Below are 26,418 nucleotides of genomic sequence, written 5' to 3'. Positions count from 1 at the left end.
CGGGAACAGCATGGGGGCATGGTGTATCCCCACGGAGCAGGGCAGGGCTCCCGATTCTCGGATCACACGGTGAGGGGCACAGAGGAGGGCACAGCCATGGGCAGCGCTTGCAGGGTGACGGGAGGAGACAGGACAGAGACTGCCTCCTCCCCTGGCCCAAAGTCCAGCTTCATTCAAATATCTGACAAAGTCATTGTAGCCTTTATGCTCTGTTTTCCAGCTCAGGCTTAGTCCTTGCCTCCTCGGAAGTGGCCGAGGTAATGGTCTGTTGCGCTGTGCTGGGCCTCTCACCACCAGGATGGTCTTGGGGAAGTAAGGAAAGCCTTCCAGGCCTCTGGTTCCTGCTCTGTAAAATGGGTCTAAGCACCTCACCAGCTTCATTGAGGCTCACACAGATGCGACAATCACTTAATACACGAGGGTACTTCAAAAAGCTCATGGAAATAAAATGAAAACTTAAGTCAATTCTGGGGCCAAAAAAAAAAAAAGATTCACAATCCACATAGTTTGTCCATAGTACGTAATCTCCATGAACTGTCTCACAATGTCCCACACACAACAAGCACTTGACAAAACTTGTGTATTATTTTTAATTCTGTTTAGCACAGTATGGGCAAAAGGCTCTAAGATAGCCCAGTAATCCTATTACTCTGGTTTGCATTTAATTCAGCTTTTTGGACACGCAGAGGAATCATATTTTGATTTTCTTGGGACAAAACAAGCCTGAAACAGAAAGTCTGTGTCACTGCTGCTCACAGAGATCCTGTGATTTATACGATTTATATTTGTGCCGGCTTGTTAGGGTGGATAATTTCTTTCGAAACACAATTTGGGGGTAGAAGCTTGGCACAGGGTAGAGACATCACTTAGGACGCCCACTTCCTGTATCAGAGTGCCTGGGTTTGAATCCCAGTACTTGGCAGTGCTTGGGTCTCTGCCACCACTGTAGGAGACACGGGTTGAGTTCTGAGCTCCTGGCTTTGGCCTGGCCCAGCTCAGGCTGTGGCAGGAATTTGGGGAGTGAACCAGCAGACCAGTCATCCGTCTCTCTGCCTGGTATCAGTCTTTCAAATAAAAACTTAAAAAAATTAAAATCAGCTTTTCTCCTCCCAGTCGACATTTAGATTATTTTCAAATACAGTTAAGGTAGCCATCTTTGTATATAACATTTGTCCAAATTCCCAACAATTTTCAAAGGCTAGGTTCCCAGAAGAGAAATTGTTGAGTCAAAGGAGAGGAACTCACAGGCTCTTGGTGCTTATTATCACACTGCTCTCCAGAAAAGATTGCACCAATTTCCACTCCCACCAGCAGTGTGCCAACGTGCCCTTGCCCTTCTTTGTCTATCACATTTGTTGCAAATATTTTTCCAGTTTGCTGCTTTTATATAATTGAGTCCGTAGGGTTTTTTTCCTTTGCAATTTCTTCCATTACTTTCCCAACCATAAAAACTAGTCCTTCCTGATCTCAAGGCTGAATATTCACAGTTTCTCTTGGCGTTACTGAAGTGGGTGTGCCTTTCACCGTCGGGCACCTCTGGTCTAGGGACGGATTCTCCCGTTGTGACTACACCGTGGGCCACAGGTAGAATTGGGCTCCTGTCCCCAGTGGTCCGCAGGCCGTGCTGGCTCTTGGGCTCTTCAGGGAGAGGGCTGGCAGAAGGCTCCGGTGACAGCACCACGTCCGATGATCTGGCAGTGGCCTCCTCCAGCTCCGTGGGAGGCAGCCAGGATGCACGGACAGCTGGCGTCCTCCCCTCCAAGGGCAAGTCTTCCAGGCCACCCTTCCTACTCTCACCAGCTTACCAGCCTGCAAACCGCTACAAGTCCACTTTTCCCTCTCTCTCACGGCAGCATCCTCAGATGCCCTGACTGGTACCCAGCAGAGAGTGAAACATGCGTGGTGAATATTTTTCAAATGAATGCAGAGTTTTTAAAAATGTTGTTTTACAAGTTTTCTTTCTTTTTTTAATTAAAGTTCTTTTCCATAGTGTTGATGTCTTGGAGAATCCACTCAAAGAGTATCACTCAGTCCAAGCTAACGAAGTCAACATCACTGGCGTTCTAATGGAGACATGGGTGCCAATGTGCAGGCTGTTTTTCCATCAGACGGAGCTGGTCTGAGCAGACATGCCGAGAACAAGAACCCGGGCCAGGTTTTCATGGAGTCTCTGGTGAACACCTTGCTTTGAGGAGTTCAACGGAGCAAAAGGGTGCAAGTTCTCTTATCCATGATGCCTCTTTGACTTCTCCCCAAACAACCTTGAGAAATCACTGTCAACTTGTTGCCTTTTTCATGAAAACACAAAAGAAAACTACAATGCCATACCTCTATTTCATGATAATGCGAAAGAATGTGTGTTGGCAAAAATGTGCAGCAAATGCAACTCTCATATGGTATCAGAATAAACTGGGAATTAAGCCATTTAAGCAAAAAGCTGTTCAATATTGGTTATGATGAAACATAAAGCCACAGACTCAGAAATTTCTCATCCATGTCCACTGCAACATTATTTGTAAAAAAACAGCTTAAAATACTTCAGATGTGAACCAAGAGCAAGATGCATAAGGGGACTGTAACAGTGTACTGCATGGGTGGTGCTGTGGTCACATGGTGGAATACAACACAGCAATGAGAAAAGCCTTCCTCCAATTACCCAGCACAACACAGAGGAACCTTACAAAGTGAGCAAAATAAACCAGATAGAACAACACATACTGCAGATGCCATTTACATAAAGTTAGAATAAGCAAAACTCACACTTAGAGAAGTCAGACAACTGTCTACCCTGGGGAGGGGTGGATCGGGCTGGAGGGGCAGAGGGGACTCCTGGGATCCTGCTTACATGGGCATGGGGCATGGATGTCCTCATTTTGTGGACATTCAGGGAGCTCCGCATCTGTGACTGATGTTCTTGACTGATACCTCAATAGTCTACAATTTTAAAAAATGGAGACATTTTATCAGCCTCACTTTTTAAAGTGGTAGTTTTAAAAAGAAAGCATCCCTTAGATATGAGAACAAGTTGAGCTGGGCTAAGAAGAAACTATTTTTATTTTCACTTTGCAAAAACAGCTCACCGCCAAGGCTGGGCCGATCTGCATCTTGAAGGGAGCGAGTCAGAGGCTCATCCAGAGGGGAGCCTCATGGGAATAGGGACAGAGGCGGCCGCCGTGCTGCAGGCTGCAGGAGAACCGACCGCGTCTCACAGCCCCGTCACCACAGCACCCTTCTGCAGGCTCTCTGCGGGAGTAGCTGTCACAGCGCCCTGAGGCCTCCCTCCCTTGCAATTTGGGGAGTTGTTTCTTAATCTTTATTTACTTATTTTATTTATTTAAGAGCAAGAGAGAGAGAGAGAGAGAGATCATCCATCTGCTGGTTCATTCCCCAAACACCCTCAACAGCTAGAGATGGGCCAGGCCAAAGCCAGGAAGCCCAGAACTCAAAGCAGGTCTCCCACGTGCGTGGGTGGCAGCGACCCAACTTCTTGAGTTATCATCTGAGCCCTCCCAGGATGTATTAACAAGAAGCTGGACTGGAAGAGCAGTCAGTGGAATACACACCTAGGCGCTCCGATACGGGATGCAGGGGGCCCAAGCTGAACACACGGCACCACAACACTCGTCTTCAGGGACTTTTAGTCGGACTAACTATATTCTTACCAAATGAGAAGACTTTTGGGAAGCCTTCACATCCTGTGTAATACTAATTGTCACCACCAAAAAACATGACCACACCAGGCAGAGAGGGAAACGGCCAGCACAGCGCGTGCTCTGTGAGGTGGCGTCTTATTTGGCCTGCTAAACGCTGACAGCCCGGGGACTTGGGATGAGCTGGGACAGAGGCACCATCACCCAGCTGCCCGCCCATCTTCGCCACCCATCACTCAGACTCCCCTTGCCCAGGTCACTGGCTCCGGCCATGCTTTCTCTAATTCCCTGGGATAGGGAAGGAATGCAAGACAATTCTGAATTTGAATGTGGGGACGGGGATTTAGCTTAGGTGCCTGTATCCCACGTGAGAGTGCCTGGGTTCGGCACCCAGTTCATGATCCTGACTCCATCTGCCAGCGAAGGCAGGCCCTGGGGGACAGCAGTGATGGCTCAAGTACGTGGGTCCCTGCCACCCATGTGGGAGACCCAGACTGAGTCCTGGGCTGTGGACTTTGGCCTGGCCTGGTGGTCGTGGGCATCTGGAGAGTGAACCAGTGAACAGGAAGCTCGTTCTCTCTGTACCTCTCTTCTTCTTCCTTTTTTTTTTTTTTTTTTTTTTTTTTTTTTTTAAGATTTATTTTACTATCTGAAAGACAGAGAGAGAGAGAGAGAGGTCTTCCATCCACTGTTTCACTCCCCAAACGGCCACAATGGCTGGAGCTGAGTCAATCCGAAGCCAGGAGCCAGGAGCTTCTTCCTGGTCTCCCCCATGGGTGCAGGGGCCCAAGGACTTGGGCCATCCTCTGCTGCTTTCCCAGGTCCATTAGCAGGCCAGGGCTTTCACCTGCTGCACCACAATGCCGGCCCCTCTTTCCCCCTTCATGTCAAGAAAACAAATGAAAAATATGCATCTCTTCTAAATTTTCAACAAATATAAATTGTTATAAAAGTTTTTTCAAAAAGGAATTAACTATTTTTCCAAGTTTCCCTACACACATTTTAGAAGTGTCTGTCACTTTTGTTAACAGAATAATTCGGAAAACCAAGCACAAGCCGCTGTTCCTGGCCATGTGTCTTACTGCCTGGCCCTTGTCTCCAGTTTTCCCATTCCCCACATCAGAAATGTAGTAACCTGGAGCCCTACACTTCTGAACCATCCACTCCACCTCCTGTCTTCCCCTGAGCTCCTGGGTCCCTCCCCCATTCCCTTCATCTTCATCGTGGTCCCTCTGCACCAAGGATACACCATTGACCTCAGAGACTCCTCGGCCCAGGGGCCAGCGCTGTGGCACGGCAAGCTCAGCAGCTGCTTGTGAGCCTGGCATCCCATACTGAACACGGGCTGCAGTCTGGCTGCTCCACTTCTCATGTGCTAATGTGCCTGGGAAAGCAGTGGAAGATACACCAAGTACCTGGGCCCCTGCACCCATGTGGGAGTCCTGGATGGAGTTCCTAGCTCCTGGCTTCAGCCTGGGCCAGAGCGGGCTGTTGTAGCCTTTTGGGGAATGACCCAGCAGACGGAAGATCTCTTTGGCGCTCGCTCTTGCTTTTTGTCACTCTGCCTTTCAAATAAATAAAATTAATCTTAAGAAACAATTTCACCCCAAAATCAATGTGTCTGTTAATTCCATTTTCCATGGACTTTGGGAAGCACCCCCATATGCACACTGCCTGCTCTGTTACCTCCCTTTCCAGTGTCCTAGTGGCCCATTCTCCACTCCTTCCGCAGCCACAACCCTCACCAAGTCCGCAGGGCCTCGCACTGTGATTATCCCCAAGGCTGTGGCCCTGTTGCACCAGTCCAACCTCAAACTACCCTTCTTGTTCCCGGACCACTCAGAGCACCCACCATGGCTGCCCATTGTTCAGTGGAATGCCTGACTCTCCATTGCCTCTCCAAGGTTACTCCCCAGCAGAGCTGTACCTAAACATTCACAGAGTGAACTAGAATCCTGCAACCTGAACCGACTGGCTTCTGCCACACCCATCCCCAGGCCTCCCCTGGGATGTGGCCCTCTCCTCTCCCACCTGCCCCCGGAGCCCCTCGTCCTCTCCGCCCACATGGACACCGCCCCTCCAGCTGCTGTAGTGTCTGCCTCCTCACTTCTCTCTTGAACCTGCTGCCTGCCCGTGCACCTGGAGTCCTCTACACACTCCGGACTCCTTGGAGACAAGGCTGTTGTTTCCGCTTCGTTTGCTCACAACATTCCTGGCAGAGTTTTACGGTGTTTTACTTAGAATAAAAGGCCCTCAACATACATCTGTTTAAGTTAATATATGAAGCAACACCAAAAGTATTAGGCACACAAAACATGGCTGGCAACACTTAGGTTAGATTTCAACTTCTGCATCCAGACGAGACCTCCCCTACCGCTGCTCACAAGAACAGCCCGGGCGACAGAACCCCAGGGCTGCAGCCGGGCAGGTCTCAGGCCGAGTTTCACCCTCCCTGCCAGTCCAGGGCCATCGCCCGAGCCCCGCACTAGCTGGTCCTGCCACACCACTGGCCCCTTCCCAGGCCTGCCCTGCACCTTCTGCCTCCCTGGTCTGCAAAGGCCCTTGGCTGCGCCTAAACCTCCCTGCCCTTCTCCATGCGATCAATCCCTGCTTGTGATCGTCCTCCTCACGAGTGCGTGCCACCTGGGACACTGGGTCAACCACTCCATGGCCTTCTATCTCGCCATACACAGACACAATGAGGCTCACCATGGCAGCAGCCCTGACTTACGCCCGTCTCCCAGCACTGTACGTAACATACAGCAGGCAACTGAAAAAATAAAAGTGGAATTTAGTAGAACTCTCCTCAAACACACAGGCTGAAAAGTCAGAACGAAGCCCACTTGGGTTTCCTTATCCAGCTTGGGTGCACCAGCGCCCAATCCCCAGGGCTGCCAAGGCCCTGACTACCAGCAGGCCCCACCCCCCAACCCCCAAGCGACACAAGAATCCTCTCCTCATCTTAACAGGCAGGTGACCAGGTTGTCTCACACTCGACTTTTATTAGGAAGAAAATCAAATCAGGGAAAAGTCGCAGAAAACCAGCACAGAGAAAAAGCCCAGCCTGGCAGCCCCCAGGGCGCAGCAGCCCCCTTCACCCCTGGTCTGCAAGGCCGCAGGGGTGGATATAAAAGTGAGATCCTCAGCGCTGAGTCAAGTGATTCGTGTTGGTCTCACACAGCCCAGGCCTGCTGAGGGCACCAGACCCTCGGCCAGAGCCACACCCCCTTCCCCAAATGCCTGATCACTGCCTCCTTCAGGGGTGGCCCCGCACCCCAGCCCCCACATCACCCCCTGGACCTCCAAGTCAGGGGGACCCTCGCCCAAGGACCCCAGGAAAGAGACCGCTTTCCTACCTGGAGCCAAGGACTGCACCCCTAGCCTTGCATCCACAGCACAGGAACCTAATGGGCAGCCATGCAGACCCGCCCCGGACGGACTCACCTGCTACTGAGCGGACACAGCAGCTGGCCATGACACCTCCTTCCAAGCCGAGATCTCCTGGCCTCACCAGCAGCCATGCGGCCTCAAAAGGCGGCCACGGCCTCTGCCTGGAGCTTTTCCAGAAGACCTCGCCGACAGCCACGGAAGAGCCGAGGCTGCCCTGTCTCAGACACCCCCGAGCTCGTCCACTTCCTGGCAGAGTTGCTCAAAGCTCTTGTGGAGCAAACCGAAGCAACATGTCCAGCTGACTTCACTGGCTCAAGGTCACGAGCCTCTGTCCCTTCCTCTGGGCTCCTTGGCGGCCTGCCCAGGTGCCAGGGTGCCCTGCTCAGCAGACACCCCGAAGCTGCATGGTATGGAGGGATCCTGACCGCACACTCCAGGGACTTCCAGGAGCGCCTCGCACACCTCGCCCAACGTGCAAGCATCAGCTTAGGTGGGAAGCAAACCCTCTTCTGTTTTCTGACCTTCCATCATCCAGACCCCTTCCCTCCCGGAACCTCTCTGCCGTTCTCTCTTCTGGGCGAAAAGCAAGTTTATCACGAACTCTGCTTTTCCAAAGTATAACCCAAGCCTGGTAATACATGGATCATATTTTCCTCCCCAGAAGCTGCTCCTACTCTTACCCGTTCCCTTATTGAATTGTCATCCCCCTGTGTTTGAATTACTTAATTTCCAGCACACACTGCATCAGTAGCAAATGCATGCCAGGGACCGGACCCTTGCACACGAGTTCTCACTCAATCTTCCTGTGACTTTGTTATGAAAACATTCAGAGGTACACAAAGTAGAAAGTACAGATAATAAACCCAACATTCCACTTTCCAATTTCAAAAGCTATCATCCTAGTGCCCACTCATTTTCCCCGCCCCACCAAATGGGATTTTTAAAATACTTCATAGATATAATATATATCTTTGTGTGTGTGTGTGTATATATATATATATATATTATGTGTATGAACACAAGTGGCAGCACTGGTCTAAGCCCATGAGTACCGCAGGCAGCACACAGCACCAAGGCTTCCACACAGCCTCTGGCTTTCTCTGCTGGTGAAGGCGGCTGCCTCCCCTCGGGCACACGCTGCCGTGGAATAGATTCAGAAGCCACCCCTGAGGCCGCGGGTATGAAGCGATCTTGCCCGGTTTTAGCGGCTGCCTCCCCTCGGGCACATGTTGCCGTGGAATAGATTCGGAAGACACCCCTGAGGCCGCGGGTATGAAGCGATCTTGCCCGGTTTTGAAGAGACCTTTCCAAACTGCGTTATTCAACAGCAGATCCCAAGGCATCGCATTCTGACCTGTAAATGCTTCACGGTCGTATCTCTACAAGACAGAGCGGTTCACAGAACCAGACTAGCATTGCCCAGCCTAAAAACTAAACTAAAAATTTCTTAATATCAGATATTCCAGCAGTACTCAAATTCCCCAATGGCTCAGCTCTTCTAATAACAGATTTATTTTGTTTATTTGAAAGGCACAGTGATAGAGGGAGAGGCAGAGTGATAGAGAGATCTTTCATCCACTGGTTCACTCCTCAAATGCCTGCAACAGCGAGGGCTGGGCCAGGCTGAAGCCAAGAGTCTGGAACTCCATCTGGGTCTCCCATGTGGACGGCAGGGGCCAAACCACTTAATCCATCTTCCACATTAGTAAGGAGCTGAATCAGAAGTCGAGCATCCGGGACTCGAGCCAGTACTATGGGATGCCAGCAGCAGCTTAACCCGCTACATGGCAACACCAGCCATGCTGTTTTTGTTTTTGTTTTAATGTTTATTTTACTTATTTAGAAGACATAGTTACAGAGAGAGTTAGAGATATAAAAAGAGAGAGAGGTCTTCCATCCGCTGGTTCACTCCCCAAATGTCTGGCTAGAGCTGAGCTGATCCAAAGCCAGGAGCCAGGAGCTTCTTCCAGGTCTCCTATCTGGGTAACAGGGGCCCAGGGACTTGGGTCATCTTCCACTGCTTTCCCAGGCCATAGCAGAGAACTGGGTCAGAAGTGAAGTGGCCAGGATCGAACCGGTGCCCGTATGGGATGCCGATGCTGCAGGCCAGGGCTTCCACCCGCTGAACCACAGCATCGGCCGCTTGCTGTTGTTTTTAAACAGTCACAGCCGCACACACTGCTGCAGAACGTGAGGCTCCGAGAATTAATCTCCTTCCACCCCAGACCTGCCCCTGGCCAGCCTGCCAGTAACGCTTCGGTCCTCTTTCCACACAGCACAGCCTCCTTTCCACGAGGTTTTTAAAAAAGCCCACGTTTGGCTTCTATGATCTTTACCAAAACGGCCATTTCTTTTTTGAGAACTTTAATTTTAGAACAGCATCAAAGTGCGTCAGCGTCTGGGGCCTGAGGACGGACTGGCACCGTAGTAATTGCTCGCTGCTCAGTCCCACAAAGCTGATAGAGAGTAAGAAAGCACGGGAACAAGTGTGTGTGGCCCTGGCCTGCCCGGGTGCCCACCACACATCACACCGAGGCCCGCTCACAGGGCACCGTGGGGTTAATACATGCACAATGGTGATGATGATGGCGATGGCAATGGTGAGGACGATGGCGAGGACAATGGTGATGGCGATGGCAATGGCGATGGCAAGGACGATGGTGATGGTGATGGTGTTGGTGTTGGTGACGGTGATGATGATGGTGCTGGTGATGACAATGGTGAGCTTCTTCAGCCCAGGAGAGACAGGGCAGCCTGGTCTGGAGGGAAGGTGACTGAGACGCTGACAAAGAGCTTCCAGCTTCCCAGGAGGAAAAGCATGGTCACGAAGCCATCCAGGCTAATCCTGGAGACGCCGACGGGCGGCAGGACCACAGCCCACGGCAACTCCTTAGCGATGGCTGACAGCACGTGAGACAGGGGATTCAAACTTAAACCACGCCGCCACCACAAGCTCCCATCTACAAGGTCCCTACTTGTTCAAAAAAGCAGCAGCACTGGGAACGATTTCTTCCGAAAGAAGTTTTAAAAAAAGTTAACAGTGAAATGAAGAGCTGTTTGGAAACAATCTTTAAGAGTCACAGAACACAAATCGAACAAGAAACAAAACAGAGTCCTGGATACTGACCTTCAAAAATATTGTTCTGAGCTCGGCTGGATCTGCTCTCTTGGTTAAAGCCACCTATAAATAAACATAAAAATGTTTATACTACTGAAACAAAACTGAGAAATCAAGCTAGCAGACTGAAGGAGAACAGGCTCCGGCTTAGAAATCAGTGAATTTCATTTCTACACTAAAGCACCAAGCTGCTCCCAGATTTTAAACGAGGCTCCTTGTGTGGCTTCTAGAAGGATCACATTCTGTACGAGGAACCAGTAAAGCTCTTGGTAGGTCGTGTGTCATGTATGTCATATTTTAAGAAAGAAAAGTTGAAACATGTTTGTATAATACACAGCACTTTTAAAGGACACTCCAGGGTGAGCCATGCCGTTCACAGGGAAATAGTAAACAACAAAGAACAACTTGCTGTGAACGGCGCGAGACGAGAGGAAGTGTTTCCTAAGGAAGTGGGCGACGAGGCACTGACTGTGCAGAGCGCGCGGCTTCCCACCACGAACAAGCGCCCGCCCAGCACCTGGCCCAGCTTTTTAATTTAATGAACCAGAAGTCTCCAGAAGTATGACTATTACCCTCCATGTTCTAGAAACCTTCCAAGAGCAAAGTCTGACAGATTAGCTCAGAATAGGTGGTGTGCTTAATTCTCCAGGCCACAAAATCCAAAAACATCACTGGGGAGCAAAGCAAGACCAACTTCAACATGGCTGCCCCAGGCGGACACAAAAGGGCCCTTATGTGGAACCAAACAGTGGGCTTATTCAGCGTCCCATCACCCAGTCCTGCTGGCAGAAGCCGTCCTGAGACGGCAGGCTCACCAGGCACCGCGTCACCCCGCGATCCAGCCAGGGAGGGCTTCCTGGAACCACCCCAACACCAGAGCCACATCGCCATGGGGGGGATTTATGCAAATTGTTCTAAATCCTTTCTGTGTGCTTGCTAGGGCGCTCCTGAGACCTCTGGACAATGGGTTCTCTGTCCTCCTTCTCTAGACACAGAGCTCCTAGGCCCGCCACTGTCAGGAATCATTTTATCAGCGCATCACTGGAGCGGGAGAGAGACGCGCTGGGACGGGCCGGGTGGTCACTGTGTTTCCCAAAGCAAGGTGACAGCTCTTTTCGCTTCGGCGGAGGACTCCTAACCACCAGCGCCGTTTTTAATCCTCAGAACTTGTCATCTTTTCTTAAACCCTGAATTAGTTAGTGCTCTTGGCTGTCCCATAAAGGAGGCAGAAAGAGGCTGCTAACTATCCCAAGACGAACGGCGCTGCCTGCCTGCACGTCTCAGGTGAGGTTCCCTCCTCCGGACACGGGCCAAGGAAGCTGGGGAAGGCCACACAGGCTGGAAACGCCTCCCGCCCCCACTTCCACCTTCAGAGTGGAGAAATCCCCTCCTCCACGGCAAGAGCTCCGAGTCTCACAACAATCCCTGCATAATTCTTATTTTTTTTTTTAAAGATTTTGTTTATTTACTTGAGAGGTATAGTCAGAGAGAGAGAGAGATGGAGAGCCAGGGAGAGCTCTTCCATCCCCTGGTTCACTCCCTGATTGGCCACAACTCCTGTAGATGGACTGAGCTGAAGCCAGGAGCCAGGAGCTTCCTCTGGGTCTCCCATGAGGGTGCAGGGGCCCAAGCAGTTGGCCACCTTCCACTGCTATCCCAGGCCATAAGCAGAGAGCTGGATCAGAAGAGGAGCAGCTGGGACACAAACCATTTGGGATGCTGGCACTGCAAACAGAGGCTTAGCCTACTGCGCCACAGCACCCGCCCCAACGTAATTCTTTTTCAAAAAGTAGGGGAGGGGAGGCTGGCGCTGTGGCACAACGGGTTAATGCCCTGACCTGAAGCACCAGCATCCCATATGGGTGCCAGTTCGAGACCTGGCTGCTCCACTTCCACTCCAGCTCTCTGCTATGGCCTGGGAAAGCAGTAGAAGGTGGCCTAAGTCCTTGGGCACCTGCACCCACATGGGAGACCTGGAAGAAGCTCCTGGCTCCTGGCTTTGGATCGGCACAGCTCCGGCCATTGAGACCAATTGGGGAGTGACCCAACGGATGGAAGACTTCTCTCTCTCTCCCTGCCTCTCCTCTCTCTGTGTAACTCTTTCAAATAAATAAATAAATAAATTTTTTTAAAAAAAAAAAAGTGTGCGCGCGCCACAGGGTGTACACTGTGGTGCAGTGGGTTCAGCTGCATCCCTGATCAGAGTGCCTTGGTTTGAGTCTTAGCTCTGCTCCACACCTTGGGCAGCAGCAGATGATGGTTCATGTACTTGGCTCTCTGCCTACCCAGGTGTGAGACCCAGATTGAGTTCTAGGCCCCTGGCTTCAGCCTGGCACAGCCCTAGTTGTTGTGGGTAGGCACCTGGGGAGTAAACCAGCAGATGGAAGATCTCAATCTCTCTCCCCCTCTCTTTCTCTCTATTGCTCTTTCAAATAAATAAAATAAATATATAAAATATAGGCAACTGCTAGGGAAGAAAGCACTTCTTGCAGAGTGATTGCTGCCTGGTTTATTGTCCAGTTAAATTGAGTGATCTTTTAAAAGTTGGCATTGTAAATAAAACAACTTCCAAAAAGTTTTCTGAAATAGAATTAAAAAAATATTATCTTTATTCATGAGTTGGAAACTGGAAAGAGGCTACTTGACACAAACGTTCTGAGTGGGCCCATTAGGATGTCTTTCAGCTGCATGATCAGTCAGTACCACTGGCATTGATCAGCTTGTGTGTAGCAGGGCTCCCTTAATTGGATCTGAGGACTTGTTCTTATTTTTAATCTTCTCAGCTTTGAGTATATTGCCTAGAAGACTCAGTTACTACCTGGTTTGTGGTTTTGGGGGTGGGGAGAAATGTAATTAGACAGTTTGTTAGCTTTTCAATTAAAAAAGACACTTAAAAAAAAAAAAAAAACTTAGGGTACCACATGCTGTGGTACCCTAAGTTCTTACCTAGTTGGTTTTTCTTTGTTAAATTATTTTTATTTTATTTGAAAGGCAGAGAGAGAGAGAGAGAGGAAGGGAGGGAGGGAGGAAGGGAGGGAGAGATTCCATTTGCTATCGCTTCTCGGCCTTTTGGCTAAGATCAAGCATGGGGACTGCACTTGCTGGTTCATTCCCCAAATGCCCACACATCCAGGGCTACTCTTGCTCCACCTGAATGCCACATCACTAACATCTAATGAATTCCCTGTGCGATGCACCTTCTAAGGCCTTCCCTGGGCATCTTCCCCTGCCCTGCGCTCCCGCAGGAGCTCCTGACCCCCCATGCACTTGCCTGCTGGCAGTCTGACACTCTGCAACTCCCCCACGGTCCAGGGCACAGGGACACACACATGTGACCGACACGGTCACACCCCCTAACACGGCTCCCATCATTTTCAAAGCACGATCGCTACCTCTGGATCTGCACAGCCGGTCTGAGGGTCTGCGCGCCATGGACATCACTGTTCACATTTCACAGAAGGTAAGACCGAGGCCTGGAGGGCTCAATCGTTCCCCACACACCAGGCTAGATACCCATCGGTGCTTATTTCTAAGTGTTTCCTGGAGTTTTCACTCATCTCAAATCTTCCATTTCCTACTGCAACGGTCTGTCCACTGAGCCCTGTTACGGGAGCTCCCGGGGACCAGAACGGACGTTAACCAGGAACGTAACACGGTGCACGCCGAGAAGTGGACTCTGCCAGCCTCACCTGACAACGCCAGTCTGCAGCACCATGCACAGCTGGAAGAACATGGCTCCAGCATCAGACCGTCCTGGAGCCCAGGCAAGGCTGGGCCTCACACTGCGACGCCCTGCCCTTTCAGCCTCACGCTCCCCATCTATAAGAGGGGACATCCTGGGTAGGTGCCAGCGTGGCAGGAGAAACTGACAGAGTGTTGAGCACCAAAACGGCCGTGCAGTCGACAGCATCTACAATATTTGTAGTTTTCATCCAAAGTGCTTATATCCCACCACGCTCTAGCCTAAGAAACTTAAATGCTGATTTGCCCTGGCTCATAACTTAAAGGAATTAGGAGAAGACAGGGGGAGAGGCCTTAGGGGTCTTCACCCTCATTCATCATGTCCTCTCCTTCCTAACCCCATCAATCCTGCGTCCTGGAATGACTCAAAGCTGCAGGTATGGCTGAAGGGAAACGATCACCACTGGGTAATGTCCCCGAGGCCTATACACACACCGGGTCCTGGGCAAACATGCAACGGTTCAATAGAGGTGGATGCAGAAGAATCACCGCCAGCCCCCGGGCCTCATCCCCACGCTGATCCCTTCTACCCCGCACCCGACAAACGCTGTGTGGCTCCCGGAGTTTCCACCTCTACCTCTACCACCCACTCTCATCTTGTTGGAAGTGTCACCTGCAGCGCAGGAAAAGCATTTACACAGCTCACAGAAGACAACGTCAGGTTCCAGGGAGCAGCACCAGTGTCCCTGCAGTGGATGGAGAGGGACTCGACCTGGTGTAAACCAACAGCCAGGAAGGTCGCCAAACTGGAGAGAGGCAGCCACGGAAACACGGCGGCCCTCCGCACATCACATCACAGCAGCTGCTCACACTGGGCTGGTGCTGTGGCGTAGCAGGTAAAGCCACTGCCTGTGACACCGGCATCCACGTGGGCACCAGTTCGAGTCCTGCCTGCTCCACGTCTGATCCACCTCCCTGCTAATGCAACCAGGAAAACAGCAGAAGATGGATCAAGTCCTTGGGCCCCTACACCCACATGGGAGATCCGGAAGAAGCTCATTGCTGCTATTTGGGAAGTGAACCAGTAGATGGAAGTTCCCTCTCTCCCTCTCTGTAACTTTTTTTTTTTTTTCAAGATTCTTATTTATTTACTTGAAAGGCAGAAATACAGAGAGAGAAGGGGAGAGGGAGAGGGAGAGGGAGAGGGAGAGGGAGAGGGAGAGGGAGAGGGAGAGGGAGAGAGAAAAAGAGATCTTCCATTGCTGGTTTGCTCCCCAAGTGGCTGCAACATCCAGGGTCAGGCCAGGCTGAAGCCAGGAGGCCCGAGCTTCCTCGGGTCTCCCACGTGGGTGCAGGGGCCCAAGCACTTGGGCCACCTTCTGCTGCTTTCCCTGGAGCATCAGCAGGGAGCTGGATGGGAAGCAGAACAGCCGGGACTCAAACCAGCGCCCATATGGGATGCTGGCACTGCAGGCAGCGGCTTAACCTTCTTTTCCACAGTGCTGAACCCATAACTCTGACTTCCAAATGCATAAATAAATCTTAAAAAAAAATTTTTTTTAACTTTTAAAAAGGCCTCATTCACTCCTGGGCTTGAGAAGATTCACCAGACTTTAGACTGCACTCAGCAGGCTGATGTTCACTGTTGCTTGTACTTGCCTGATATTCTTAATCACGGTTCTTTGGAATCTGAACTTGTAAGAACAGATCCCAATATATTTTTTCTAAAATTTTGTTTATTTATTTGAAAGGCAGAATTACAGAGAGAGAGGAGGAGGGAGGGAGAGGGAAGGAGAGAGAGATCTTCCATCTGCTGGTTCACTCCCCAAATGGCCACTGCCAGGGCTGGGCCAGGTGGAAGCCAGGGGCCAGGAGCTCCTTCCAGGTCTCCCATGTGGGTGCAGGGGCCAGGGACTTGATCCATCGTCCACTGCCTTCCCAGGTGCATCAGCAAGGAGCTGAATAGATTCCAGTATTAAGACAAAAGGTTGACTCCACGAGTTTTAAATCAAGTAGCTGGTTTTCAAGATCAATGAGAAAATCATTAAAAGGAAAAGGGTCCTGGGCAAGTACCTACGAAGTCTCAGGCCGATGAAATCAACACAGAAAAGATTTTCATTCTCAATCAGACGACACTTTACACCAATTCCGGACTTCAGGGAAAAGGAGAGGAAGGAGGGCGTTAGAAAGAAGAACTCTGTTCACGCAGGTTTCTTCCATAAATGTTAAGTCTGCATCACTTAACTTTAGTATGGGAAGTGCAGGTCCAGTCAATGAATCTAGGTTGCACAGGGACAAAACCTGAAGACCATTGAATACGTAAACTTTCTGAGATCACTGTAGCTGAACCATGTGGGTCATCCATTGAGTTTGCAAAACGCATACTAGCTAGGTATTTCGTGGAAATAAGAACAACCACCAGGGAGAAACACAGCTTCAACCTCTGGCTCTTTAAAAAGGGGATGGGAGTGCAGAGAAAGGTGGCAGGAAGATGCAGCCAGATTATCTTTCAGCATAAACGAATTCATCCTCGTTCTGCTATAAGTCAAAGTGGGGGTCTCTGGGGCAGGCACCCCCACCTGCAGGAATATGCACAAAACCAGCTTTCTCACTCTGCAATCAAGCCATGTTTGCAGGCTCAATACGTTCACCAACGGCAGTGGTACAAAAGCGTGCACTCAAAACCGCTGTCAAACCCAGCACAGCAGGGACGGCCGCAAGGCCACCTACACAAATAAAGGATGCCCGTTTGAAGAACAAAACGCAGAGAAAAGCAAAGCTCTCCGCTCGCACTGGGAGCTCTCGAGATGCGGGACCACGACCTCAGACAGCACCTGAGTTCTCAGCTCAAAGAAACACCAAGCAGACGCTCCACAAGTGTTGTGAAGACACGAGGCTCCGGGTGAAAATCAGCTACCACCAGGGAAGACAGCGCGCTCCTCTCAGATCAGTGGTTCTCAGAGCGTGGTGCCTGGACCCTCTGTGTGAGCATCACTCGGGAACTTGTAAAACCGCAAAGTATCGCGCCCCAAGGCAGACCTGCAGAACCAAAAACTCTGGGGTGGGCGGTGGGCACTGTAACGCAGTGGGTTAAGCAAGTAGCTGCTTGGAACACCCGCATCCTTTATCTGAGTGTAGGTTCAAGTCCAGGCTACTCCACACTTCCAATCCAACTTTCTACTAACGCACCTTGGAGACAGGTGACAAGCCAAGGTCTTGGGGCCCTGCCACCCTGATGGGAGGCTGGCTCCTGGCTTTGGCCTGGCCCAGTCCTGCATGTTGTAGGCATTTGGGCAATGAATCAGGGAGATCACTTTTTTTCCTCCCTCTCTCTCTGTCCCTCTGCCTTTCAAATAAATGGAGGAGGAGGAGGAGCAGGAGGAACAGCAGTAGCAGTAAACTCTGGGGAGGAGACCCAGCAATCCACGGCTTAGAAAGTCCACCAGGATGGGGATGATGCTGTGGTGTAGTGGATAAAGCTGCCACCTGCAGTGCCAGCATCCCACATGGGCGCCGGTTCGAGTCCTGGCTGCTCCATTTCCGATTCAGCTCTCTGCTGTGGCCTGGGATAGCAGTAGAAGATGGCCCAAGTCCTTGGGCCTCTGTACCTGAATAGGAGACCCAGAGGAAGCTCCTGGCTCCTGGCTTTGGATCGGCACAGCTCCAGACACTGCAGCCAACTGGAGAGTGAACCATCCAATGGAAGATTCTCTCTCTCTCTCTCTCTCTCTCTCTCTCTCTCTCTATGTGTAACTCTTTCAAATAAATAAATCTTAAGAAAGGAAGGAAGGAAGGAAGGAAGGAAGGAAGTCCACCAGGAGATCCTGATGCAGTTACAGCATTTAAAAACCACAGCTTCAGGGTGAGCAATTGGCACAGCAGCCAAGAAACCTCTTGGGACACCTGTGGCCCACTTCAGAACGCCTGGGCTCCTCTGCTTGAATGCAGCTTCCTGCCAGTGTGCACCCTGGGAGGCAGCAGGTGGTGCCCTGAGGGCCTGGGTTACTGTCACCCACGTGGGAGATCCGGGTTGATTACCAGTGTCCTGGTTTTACCTGGACCAGCCCTGACTCTGTGCACACTTGGGAAGTGAACCAGGGAATGGAAGCTCTCTGTTGGCCTCTCTCTTTTTCTCTTTGCCTTTCAAATGCAATGAAAATAAATAAATAGATAAATAAATAAAATGTTTTTAAAACTGAGCCACAGCTTTGGACCACGTTCAATTCTGCCACACTGACTGACTCAGGGCCTCAGGCCCAGCTGCATATTTAAGTCACCTGGGGGGTCTTCCCAAGTGGTACCCAAGGTGTCTGGAACAGATGTGCTTATGGCTTTAAGAACATAAGGGACCAGCACTGTGGCTCAGCAGGTAAAGTCGCCGCCTGTGATGCCGACAACCCATATGAAGGCCGGTTAGAGTCTCAGCTGCTCCATTTCTGATCCCACTCCCTGCCAGTGGCCTGGGAAAAGCAGCAGAGGATGGCCCAGGTGTTAGGCCTCTGCCACCCACATGGGAAACCCAAGCTTTTGGCATGGCCCAGCAATGGGCATTGTGGCCATCTGGGAAGTGAACCAGCAGATGGAAGATCTCTCTCTCTCTCTCTCTCTCTCTCTCTCTCTCTCTCTCTTTCTCTCTCTAACTCTTTCAAATAAATAAACCAATTAAAGACAAAAAGATCATAGTGAGTGGGGGGCTGCGAACCACTAGGAGAGAGGCCCAGTCCGGCCTCAGCTGCTACACCACCAACGACACCAGTCACCCTCCCAAACCTCGGAAGTCTGAAAGCCAAGACCAGCACAGGCGTACACCGGATCTCTACCTCAGTGACTCTACCTCAGATATGAGCGAAAGACCACTTTGTGTGTGTGTGCATGTGTGTGCACGTGCAAACACGCAGGGGCAAGCAGAACGGGGAGGAGGAGACACAAGGAAGTGAGCGTAGCAGACGGATCGAGTCCCTCTGAAAGGTGCCCCTGACCATGATCCCGCAGCTTAAAGCTGAGGCCCACTCGCCTTCTCCATCTTCCTGCACTGCAGAGACCGGTGCTAAAACTAAAACTACATTTCCCAGGCTCCCTTGCAGCTATCTGGCCTGGGTGCCATGAATCAAGGGAAGGAAGCTGGGTGACATGTGGAAGGCAAAGATGTGGACGTTGGGGACCGCACTTAGCTACTGTTTTTGCCGGCAAGCACGTTGCAAGCGTCTGGTTTCCCTGAAGCAACTTCCTGCCCTCCCCCGTCAGAGGCCCAGTGGTCCTGAAACACTCCCGGGAGGGCAGGCAGTGTTGTAACTGCTCCGCTGGGAGGCTCTGCAAGTCACTGCTGAGAACGCAACCTCAAGACGGCTTCTCCACCTTCCCGACAAATTCTGAAAGCCATTTAATGCCCTGTAATAAATCTGCCTCTGCTTAAGCCAGCTAGAGCGATTCTGTTCTCCACAAGTGAACCTTGACTCCCACAATCAGCAATTGCGAAAGAAAGCTTGGAATTCCCCGAGACCACACAGTTAACATCAACGTGAGGGGAATAAAGAAAGAGGTGTCTCGTCAAACTTCAGAAAATAATGTTTATTGAAATCACGGCGTTGCTTGCCTCTTGGACTACAGTTCCCCTAATACCTAGTAAGTGCGGAGCAGTAATGATGAAGAAAAGTTACTGAAATGCCAATGGGCATACAGATAAAATGCCAGGTTAGGCATTCGGCAAACCACGACGTGTCTGCGCAATCAGCCCTTAGAGTTCCTATCACTCAACAGCTAACTTATAAAGCATCGACACCACAGATGGCAACCCCCCGGGTCATTTCACAAGCAGGGGTCATTTCAGGGGTGCCAGAGATGTTTACCCGAACCACTCAGGAGGTTGTGACGTCCGTTGGCTTTAACTCGGCGCTGTGGTAGACAAACATTAAACAACTTCAAAACCATCAGAATTAAAACTCTGATATTAACAAGCAGAGTGGAACAGCCAGGAGAGGCCTGGTGGTATTTTTACTGTGGGTTCTGTTATGCCAAGAAAGCTTCAAGTACACTGGTTTTCGATTTTACTGTTATCGTCATTAAGCTAAAGCTAACATTACAGCAAATGCTCCCAAGGGTTAAAAACAAAAACTGACAAGACAGTCTGAGGGTTTCTGAAACACACGTTTTCTGTCTCCGCTTTCCACTCCTCAGAGAGGCAGAAGATGCCCGTTGTCAGGGACGGGGCAGAGGACAGCTCTGAACAGGGGCTAACGTGGGAACCTCGCGCAACCAGCTAACACGTCTGGGTTGTAGTTTCTATAAAATGGGGAAAATTACGAAGTCTACCCTATGCTACCAGGTTCTCCAACAACCAATGAGAATGAATTAAAAGTACCTTGTAAACCCTAGTGATAACATCAGCTGGGCTTCATGTCAGCTGCTCTTAGAGAAAATAGAGTGCACTGAGAACAAGATCTCGTGACATTTCTAATTCCTCATATGAATGGGTGGAGAGGAGCTCCAGCACAGGTTGAACAAAGAACTAAGCAACAACAGATGACAGGCTAAGAGGAAAAACACGGGCCAGTGTCGCAGGGCAGCAGATTAAGTTGCTACGTGCCGGCATCCTGTATCAGAGCTCCAGTTCGAGTCCCTGCTAACGCACCTGGGAAAGCAGTAGAAGATGGTCCAAGTCCCTAAACCCCTACCACCCACATAAGAAACTAGGATGGAGCTCCAGGCTCCTGGCTTCAGCTTGGCCCAGCCCTAGTTGTTGCAGCCATTTGGAGAGGGAACTAGAGGGCGACAGACCTCTTACTCTCTGCTCTTCTCTCTGTCACTCTGCCTTTCAAATAAATAAATAGATCTGAAAAAAAAAAAAAAAAAACACGTTAAAACACTGTATTCAAATGCTACTGGGGACAGACCTTCAGCAGTTAACATGCCTATTGGGATACTCACATCCCACACTGGAGTCTGGTTGGCATCTGTTTCCCTCCAAGTACGATTCCAGTCTCCCAAAAATGTACATCCTGGCAGACAGCAGATAAGGCTCTCGTACTTGGGTCCCGGTCCAACCCCTCCACGTGGGAGACCAGAATGGAGTCCCAGGCACCTGTGACTTCAGCTCGGCCCAGCCCTCTCTATTGTGGGCCTTTGAGGAGCAAAACAGCAGATGGAAGGTAGTTTTCTCCTCCCCCCCACCCCCCCCCCCAATAAATAAATAATTAAAAGATGGGCAGGCAGCAGCAGCAAAATAAATCCGTTCAGGTAGAGTAAGTTCGCGCAAACCTGCACAACCTTTCTTTTCAAACAACTCAGGGAGCAGGTGGAATGCTTTCCCTGTACAGTTGAGGACGCTGCAGGTCATACACAGGTTGATCTGCCCCATGGTCCATGACATCTGCACGGGGCCAGAGCCCAGGTGGTCCAGTTGCCTCAGACAAGTGTTTCCCAACCTTGACCCTATTGTAAGTTGTGTCATTCTTGGCTCTAAGTCCAGTGAGCCTTTCTCACTTCAAGGTCCAGGGCAATGCAGGACACTGACCAGCACCCTCAGCTCCTGCCCACTAGGAGCCAGTAGCAACCTGCTCCCCACCAAGCTCTGACCGCCAAAACAGCTGTTTTCTGACATTGCCAAAGACCCCTCCTGGGGAAAAGCTGCCCCGTGCCAGTCGGCATCTACTGTTTTCAATGAGGAAGCTGGACTTGCCCATTCATGCAACACTATCACCTACAGGGAGGCTACAGCGTAGCAGGTCCTGAGGCCCCGAGCAGACAACGCCAAATGGACCAGAAACCCTGCCCAGAGGGGGAATGACAAGTGACCGATGAGCACTTGGTACAGTACAGGGCCTCAGCCCACGGGACGGGCAGTGGCACTAAGATCATAATGCGGGTTGCAGAGGGGAGGTCTCTGGAACCGTATTACTGATTATTAATTATAGTGCTAACAACTACCAGCTCATTCCACTGGGCTGTATCTCTATGGGCCAGAAGCCTTCTCGTCTGATTTCATTCAAACCTCACTAAAAGGTGAAAGAGAGTCACTAACGCCCTTGTCTTTGAGAGCAGCAAGCAGAAGCACCTCAGAGAGTCTGCAATGAGCCGGACAGGAGCCCAGGGCTCTGGTCATCTTGGCCAGTAACACCTGGAAGAGGCGCAGGGACCTGGGCCAGGGTTAGCCTCGTGCGTCGTGGCACCGGGCGACACCGTAACTGAAAACAGCCTTTGTGACTTGGCACTACGATTCGCAAATGCCGACGGTTCAGGAGAAGCCTGACACAGACTATTATTCCCCAGCACGAGATGCTGAACGTGGTCTCAATTTTTTCTACAGCATCAAGGTTACAGTATAATTAGGACCCAGCTGCAGTTGTAATTACCACTCCCAATATAATTTGTTACATATTAGCAAGTGTCAAATTACTACTGCTCCTTAAATGAATAAAAACTGATTGTGCTGTTCTCAAGACTGGGATGTCTGTTCCTGATGGAGAACAAAGGAATACAGAAAGTCTGTGACATATTGATAAAGGGCTGAAAGGCTCTACTTAGGAGATCACAAGTTGCTGGAGCCCAGATAACGCCTGAGAAGTTAAGAGTGGCTTCTGAGACAGAACAGCTGACTTAAGAAACACAGAGGAAGACAAAGCCCAACCTGAAAGGACAGTCAAGAAGCCACGTCCACTAAATAATACCTTACTTGTTCACAAGTCTGTTGCGTGCCAGCCTTACCTGACCAATCACAGGCCAGAATCTAAAGGATGTGGAGCCCACTGCACTGCCAGGGGCCTCCCCCTACCACAAGGCCACTAGGGTATTTTTTTTTTTTTTAATTTGAGAGACAGAGAAAGTGAGACAGACAGGAGAGAGTACCCCCATCCTGTCCAAAACATCCTGGGCTCCAGCCACAGCCAGCAACAGGGAACTCAATCCAGGCATATCTCCTACCACATGGGTGGTGGGAACCCAGCCACCCGGACCACCCCACTGCCTCCCAGGGTCTGTGTTAGTGGGAAGCCGGAGTCGGGAGCCACAGCTGGGAGTCAAGCCCAGGCGCTCCGATGTAGGACCTGGAAGTCCTAGGCGGTGTCATACGCCTGTGCCACAGGCTTCCACGGGACTGTAGGAACTCTCGGAGTCCAGGGCCACAGCCAACACTTTGACAACGCCCATCCCCAGCCCAGGCTCTGTTCTAAGACTTGCAAACATCAGCATAGCAGACAGAATTTTGCCCCTTTGATGGAAGGGGAAACTGAGGGTCAGAGAGGCTGGGGAACTGTCCTGAGTCACACAGCTGGCAAGTGGCAAAGCCGAACAGGAAGCTAAGCCCATATCCCAACCATGACACTGCCCTTCAGAGGAGGAAAGGGGACATGAGACTGGCAGCAGGCAGAGAACCCACAGAGCAAAAGGAACTTAGGCCGCACCTGCCAGCTGGCAATGCATGGGCCTGTTTACATGACAATGCAAAAGCTATTTTACAAAATTACAAGACAGCAGGCGAAATGACAAAATGCGTACAGAATAGTAGTTGAACATATTGAGGAATTTCTGTCATTTTTTTCTGTGATTGTGCTTTTAAGAAATCTTGTTTGGAGATACATTCTAAACTATATACAGATACAATGATATGGTGTCTGGGGCCTGCTTTGAAAAGTCTGGAGGGTAGGATGGGAGAGGGTATGGTAAAATGAAAACAATACTGGTCATAAATTGATAATTACTATTGACTGGACAAGGAGAGGGCGCTCACTGGAATATTCCATTTCGGAACCTGATGGGTAATTTCGATCACAAGCCATTGGTAAATGCTACTGTTCTCTCAAGGACCAAGTCAAACGCCCTCTTCCTCGAAGAAGAAGTTCGAGATTCCCCAGCTGCATTTTCCCTGCTCCAATGCTTCTGTACCTACTTTGCTGGCTTTGCAAAGCAAGGCTACTGTCTTGTCAGCCTGGGGCAACAAGAACTCTTGGGTTCTCCTTTACTCTTCTGTTGGGGGCGGGGCGGAGGAAGTAGAGAGAGAGAGGGAGACAGAGAGAGAGAGAGAGAGAGAGAGAGAGAGAGACCTAACAGGAAGGTATGAACGCTGAATGAAAGTGACTCGATCCGGGACAGAATCCAGCACAGACTGCTTCCCAGTATCCTCCTCCTGGTCAGCGCAGCCTGGCTCAGGGAGTCAGAGCGGACACGGGAACCCCGGCGGAAGGAGCCCTGCGTTTTCTGAGCTTCTCAGGTTTCACTCAGCTTTACGCTGAGTGGCAGTGGCCACGCTGGCCAGGTAAGACCCATGAACTCCCAGTGTTAGGCAGCAAGTCAGCAATTGAGCCCGTGTGTGTGTGAGACAGGCCTGACGCCCAGCACCTGCTGCGGAAGCTCCAGCAGCCCAGCATCCTGCACTTCAAAGTCCTGTCCTGACCCTGATGGCTCCCAGGTGGTCCCAGCCCTTCCCCCAAGGAAAGCGCCCAGGAGAACTCTCTCTCCTCAGGACCAGATGGGTTACCTGACCTGATAACATGGGGCAATAAAACCTTCTCAGAAGCCCTAAGGGAAGCCCCCCTACTCTGCCCCATGCCAGCACATCTGGGGAGGAATTTGCTAATTTTCACCCAACAAACCCTTCTGCCAGGACTCTCCATCCTTTGTCCTGGAGGAGAGGAGTAGGTGGGTTAAACAGACTCCCTTAGAAACCTAGGGAGTCCAAACAGACTGCTCGCTCAGCTCTGCCGAGCCGCCCGCCTGGCCTGCACAGGTGTATTCTCTCCATTCAACCACGTAACCTCGCTCTCCCCCAGTCCAAGCGACTGATCTGACAGATGCCCTATCCCAAATAAAGTCTTACCACTTCGCTCTCTGCCTCACGCCTGAATTCTTCCTTGCATGAAGACAGAACCCCACAGCTTCCACGGCCTTTCCTCTGGTGACACCAGGGCCGACCAACGACAAAATGTAAATGGTTCCCTCCCTTTCGTCAAACAGCAGTGGATCAGGGTTCATCTTGGAAGGGGGCAGGGGGCACGGAGATTCTAAAATGTGCTAGAAAGACACACAGGTGATTTCTTACTCAATATTAAATGAGGAAGCTAGTCTTAACAATGACATACAACTGAGGCATCTAAAAGGAAAAGTTGTATTTAACAGAAAAATAAAGTGAATATGAACCAGTTAAACATCCAACAACCAAGAGGGGGGAAATGTGCCACGGACAAGACTAGGGGGCAATGCTCTGCCTTGTATTGGGATGGGGAGTTGGTCCAGCTTTTATGCAGGCTTTTATATTTATTTTTTATTTATTTGAAAGTCAAAGTTACAGAGAAAAGATGAGATACAGAGAGAGAGAGAGAAATAGAGAGAGAGAGAGAGAAAGATCTTACATCCACTGGTTCACTCCCCAAATGCCCCCAATGGCCAGGGCTGGGCCAAGCCAAAGCCAGGAGCCCAGAGCTCCTTCCAGGACTCCCTCGTGAGTGCAGGGGCCCAAGCACTCTGTCATATTCCACTGCTTTTGCAATAGCAGGGAGTTGGATCAAAAGTGGAGCAGCCAGGACTCAAACCACTGCCCATATGGGATGCCGGTCTTGCAGGCAGAGGCTTAACCTGCACAATGCTCTTCCTTTCAAAGCACCCTCAGAATGAATCACTGTGAAAAGGCAAGTAACAGCCCACGAGAAACACAGGCAAGGCTCAAGGCGCCAGGCTTTGCTCAGCTACTGGAGGACGGCGAGAATGGGCTAACAGCCCCCTCCCTGAACCACACAGAGAGCCTGGGGCTGAGCCTGGTTCTTCTGGAAGGAAATGAGCAGGAATCGATGTCAACACCCACTGTGGACGCTGCGGAGTGCACGAAGCCCCTTGCCAGCAGGCACTGCCAAGTCACGAAGACGTGACGTCACCGCTCCTCTCTCAAGCCACCTGCTGGTGCCTGCCCTCTCTCGGGACGAGCTGGCACGAGGTGGCAGCGTGGGGCTTTCTTAATCCACAGGCAGGGTGTTCCCTCAGATGCCTCTCTCTGAAGTCAGAGGGAGGAGGCCACCTTGGGGCAGCCCACACCCTGCCCAGGGCGGCCCCTCACGAACTCTCTGGGGGATAACCCACGGGCAACGCCTCTACTATTTCCCAAGTGTTACTTCTTAGGGAGATGAAGCACATGGTTTACTAGAAGGAGGAAAAAGTTCCCAACAAACCGCACTGGAGCCCAGACACTCTCCTCGCCCTTTCACACGTCCACAGGTTGGCGCCAAAGAAACGAACAGGACAACGTGCAGTGCTAGGACGCCACGGAACAGGCCCGTAAGTAGGGTGCATCCTCAGGGGCTCAAAATCCACTTGGAAACAGGAAGGACCGTTCTCACCCACAGCCTCAACATCACGAGCTCACCCAAGACAATCTAAACTGATTTGATGGGGGCGGGGGATGGGGCGCGCTGGCCGCTGGTACATTGGGTTAAGCTGCTGCCTCCACTGCCACGTCCCATACCGGAGCACAAGTTCAAGTCCAGGCTGCTCCACTTCTGATGCAGTGTGCTTGAGAAGGCAGTGGAAGACGGCCCAAGCCCTTGAGCCCCTGCACTCATGTGGGAGATCCAGCTTCAGCCTGGCCCACCTCCAGCCATT

The 26,418-nt window shown here is 51.0% G+C and overlaps 1 protein-coding gene across 1 annotated transcript in view; it reads right to left on the bottom strand.

Annotated features, from left to right (window-relative positions):
• The window catches only part of SLC25A13 (solute carrier family 25 member 13), a 186,952-nt gene that overhangs the window by 145,822 nt on the left and 14,712 nt on the right, over window positions 1-26,418 (bottom strand). Inside the window, exon 2 of the mRNA XM_062179221.1 lies at window positions 10,168-10,221. Coding sequence (XP_062035205.1) covers window positions 10,168-10,221 — 54 coding nt within the window. The remainder of the gene's footprint in view (window positions 1-10,167; window positions 10,222-26,418) is intronic.

The sequence above is a fragment of the Lepus europaeus genome, chromosome 20 (genome assembly GCF_033115175.1).
Source record: "Lepus europaeus isolate LE1 chromosome 20, mLepTim1.pri, whole genome shotgun sequence".
NCBI classification, from domain to species: domain Eukaryota; kingdom Metazoa; phylum Chordata; class Mammalia; order Lagomorpha; family Leporidae; genus Lepus; species Lepus europaeus.
The sequence above is the reverse complement of the archived record's forward strand: the minus strand, read 5'-3'. Positions and strand labels throughout refer to the sequence as shown.